Source organism: Rhagoletis zephyria, unplaced genomic scaffold, assembly GCF_001687245.7.
Source record: "Rhagoletis zephyria isolate East Lansing unplaced genomic scaffold, Rhagoletis_zephyria_1.1 Rzeph_scaffold_10432, whole genome shotgun sequence".
Lineage (NCBI taxonomy): Eukaryota > Metazoa > Arthropoda > Insecta > Diptera > Tephritidae > Rhagoletis > Rhagoletis zephyria.
This window is the reverse complement of record NW_016167510.1, coordinates 17,118-21,324: the sequence shown is the minus strand read 5'-3', so window position 1 is coordinate 21,324 and position 4,207 is coordinate 17,118. Positions and strand designations below refer to the sequence as shown.

Sequence of the window (4,207 nt, the reverse complement as noted above, 5' to 3'; positions counted from 1 at the left end):
TTTTTTTTTTTAATTCCTATACAAAGTATGAAATGTGGATTTACATATATGGTGTTATGTACTATACAATTAACTAGACTCTAATAAAAGATTAATAAACATTAAACTATCGAAATAAAAATAGTCAAACTGGTAAAAATGTTGTGTCCCTATATTTTTCACAAGACAGTATTAAAGGTGAAAAGGTGTCATGTCCATTTTTTGAAATTGTTCAGGAGATACGCAAAATCAGTTTAGATTCGCATTATACACAGTATACATTTTTAGAATTAAAAAAAAAAAACGTATTTTACTACCAAAAAAAAAAGAATAGATACGAGCATTATTCAACAAAAGAATCTGGCTTGAAAATCAAGTGTTTTGACAAAAAATTCGTCTTTGAGTACACACAAAGGTAACATTGAGGGGTTTTTAGTGTCCCACCAATCACATTCATTCAAATACCAAATACAAAAAACTTAGAAATAATTGGGTTTTTTTTTTGTAAAGAATTTATACATTAGTTATTTACCAAGGTTAAAAAATATCTTTGACTCTGGTATAAGTTCTAACGACATACATAGTTATAATCATATTCTGGAATGAAATGTCCCACAAGTCACATTTTCACTTAGGGCCTTTTGTAGTGACGACAACGGAATGCATTTCGTAACAATTTGCTTACGCATTAATTTATAAAATATTTTGTAACAAAAGCTCGCTTTTTGTCTTACTTTATTTTCATTTATTTTTGTTTTTCATTAAATATAACTATTTTTTTATATTTTTTTCGATGACATAACCACTCTGCGTATGTGCGAATCTTTATGCGTCTTTAAAGAAGCAGTAATAATCAAATTTATAAAAAAAGCTTTTTGTGTGCCAAATATACTCCAAATACTAGCGGTATTGGAACGCGAATATTTTAAATAAAGAAATTTAATTTTTACACACAAAAATATAACATTATATAAAATAAATGCTTCTACTTATGCTAGTATATCTAAAAAATAAACGGCGCAAAACCCCGCAAACGACTGCTGAACAAATGTTCCCTCGTCGTCCGTCGCCCTCGCCACAGCCTTTATCCGATTTGACTCAAATGCGTCTTATTGTTGGGCCTGTAAAGAATACCGACACCTTTCGTTTAAACTTCTCCATTGTCGGTTCGTGATCGGACTCCTCGCTCTCGTAGCCATCACTGTCGTCGTCTTCGCCGAATATGATAGTTCGCGTGTATGGCTGCTGCGCTGGCTGTGGTCCGTCCGATTCACAGAAGCCCGGATTCAGTATTATATTCGGTATTAGCTCTATGCTCTCCCAACCAACTTCAAATTCTGTATGTTCGTCAAGATTTTTTTCGATAAGTCATTTTAAATGTGTCGGCCGGCGACGACAATTCAATGGTGGTGGAGAAATTGAGAGTTGGGTGATTTGAATTAGTGTTATATATATTAAATGAATAAATGGTTGGGGGATATGTTGGTTGTTTTTTTTTTTTTTTTTTTTAATTTTGGCAAATAAGTGTGAGTTGATTTCGCATAGGAAAGAGTAAAAGCAGAAAGAGATGGAGAGAGAATACAGAATGAAAAGAAATAGAAAGAACAAGAATGTTTTTTTTTAATTACCCAGTTATAGTTTCATTTGAGAAATGTAAAATTGTAAATTATTTAATTTGTTATTGTTGATATGATGATTGATGGATTTGTGGGTAGGGACTATGATGCTGGGTAACGAGATGCAATATCGATACTACAGAAAAGCCACTTTTTTTCGTTGCAAGTAACTAAAATAATAACACACACATAAATAAGCGGTATCGATTTTGGTCAGCTACATATTGTATTTGTGCAAATCAGAAACTCAGTTTTATTTTACATTTAATTTACAACAACAAAGTCAACCACAAGACAACAACAACAACGACAACACATTAACACACGTCCAGCAATTTCAGCAACATATTTACAGTTCTTTAAGTAAAAATTATTCGATAACTTTTTTTGTATTTTTTTTTTTTTATATATATATATATGGATATATATGGATATCTGTATTAGTGCCTACCAATGTAACTTACAAGCTAATAGATTCGCACGAAAAGTGAAAAAGTGTATATGTATCGTGTAAAATACATTATTTTGAATATTTGTAAATACAAAGCGGGTTTCTACATATTAAATTGAAAATATTGATTCGATTTATATATATGTATATGTAATTTATTAAGCTATGATTGTCTGCATAAATATTAAGTTTTTTCTGAGTCTGCTATTTCAAAAATGGTTTAAAATATTTGGTTATTTCATATAATACATACATAGATACTATCAATACGTGCTATTACTATTACGTTCATATATACATACATATGTACGTATGTATATGCGAATTTGTAAACAAAAACTCATTAACCTAATTCAAGAAATTTAAAAATGTTTATAAAAATTTTGTCTATGTAGTTTTCTAAGTTTTGGCACCTGCGGAATTTCGGAAGAGGCAAATCGTAACTACATACATACAGTGGCGAAAATATAAATATGGAAGAGACATTTTAGCATTCTTTAGCTATTTCCCTTCCGATTATTTAATGTGTATTATTTTTCTTATCGAAGTATAGCTCGTTGTCTAACCAAAACCATGTAAGTCAAAGTTTCAAACTTTGTATGAAAATTAGTAAAATTCTACAGAGTTTTATTAAAATTTTGAGATTTCGTATAAGATTACGTTGTCAGTATACAGTTTTGTAGCCGATCCAATTTTAGTAAAACAAAGTTCAAATTTTTTTTTGATTTTTTTTTTTTTTGTGAAAGGTGTTGCACATCTTCTTCAAACAAAAAAAAATTTCAAACAAACTTTGTATACAAGAAGAAAATGCGCGAACAAAAAATTGGTACAAATCAAAAATAAGGCCATGGCTACTTCAAACTTGCCCCTTAATTATTTAAAACACCTAAAAAACTGCATACTCAAAACAACTCTAAAAATCGGATTAAAAAGTTTAAAATTTTGATCCACATTTGTTAAAATTCGTCCAAATTTTATAAATGTTCTACAAAGTTTGAAATTTTGATTTATATGTGTTTTTTTTTTAGATAGGAAGCTATATTTTTATGAAATAATGATAAGATTTGATTTATTCAGAAATTCCAGTGTGAATGTCTCGTTCTCCGAGGAAGGACGATAAAACACTACAATATACAGTTAATTTGCAAGTACGTGCACATTGCCTTATGTGAACACAGTTTAACGTGAATACTCTTGATACAACATTGACCATGATACAAAAATATGAAGGTAGTTTCACTCATAATTTTTGTTTTGTGTTTTTTTTTAATAATAAATTGAAACATAAAGAGCTAAAATATTTAAAATGTACATATACATATACTTACATACATATGTACTTATATTTATATGGATGTATGAAAATATTTCCAGTTTGGAAAGGATTGAGGATGATAAGGGTCAGGATGTACATATATCCGAATTATATAGAAGGTATGTTTTACAATTGATGTAGTTTCCTTTTGAAAGGGAATAAATTACTACATTTTCTTTCAACCCATTCTGCTTAATATCACAATGTTGCTTCTATCGAAAGCGCTTCGATTAATGCACATACATAGAGGGCCGGTTGTTCAATGTCTGGTTATCACTACTTGCCGCTTAAACATCATTATCGACGATTTCGACAACATGCATATAACATGTGATCGATAAAGCAGTACCTCCGGTTTGTGCTAATCAGACATTTAACAACCGGCCCAGAGTGTTCAAAAAGCACACTGTGCGGCGCTCTTAAATCTTAAATGCTACTCAGAGCTCGCAATGGGGATGTGCTACAAAAAAAAATCTGGCAACACTGGCTACTCTAAAGCCGGCCTGGATGTAAGTATAGTATGTAGCTATAACAAATATAAAATATATACATATGTATGTAGGTACATGTATTACACGATAAACGAATTGTCACTTGTATACAAGTTTACCCATTTGGCATAGAAAAATAAACGAGTAAATAAATTTTGTAACTGTGCATAAAAATTTTGTTGCATAAATAAATTGATATAAGCATTCCAATTATTGCAAAACACACATATATGAATGTACACATGATGTAGTAAGCTACGCATGTATGTATGTACATATACATATGTACGTATACATAGCAGATCAAACGAACTCGATAATGAAAAGCAAAAAGCAAAAACCAAAATCAAACACA

General features: G+C 30.3%; 1 protein-coding gene across 1 annotated transcript in view; it reads right to left on the bottom strand.

Annotated features, from left to right (window-relative positions):
• Positions 1-53: 53 nt before the first annotated feature.
• LOC108376434 (uncharacterized) overlaps positions 54-4,207 on the bottom strand; it is a 14,274-nt gene continuing 10,120 nt past the window's right edge. Inside the window, exon 4 of the mRNA XM_017632646.1 lies at positions 54-1,316. Coding sequence (XP_017488135.1) covers positions 1,078-1,316 — 239 coding nt within the window. The 3' untranslated portion in view covers positions 54-1,077. The remainder of the gene's footprint in view (positions 1,317-4,207) is intronic.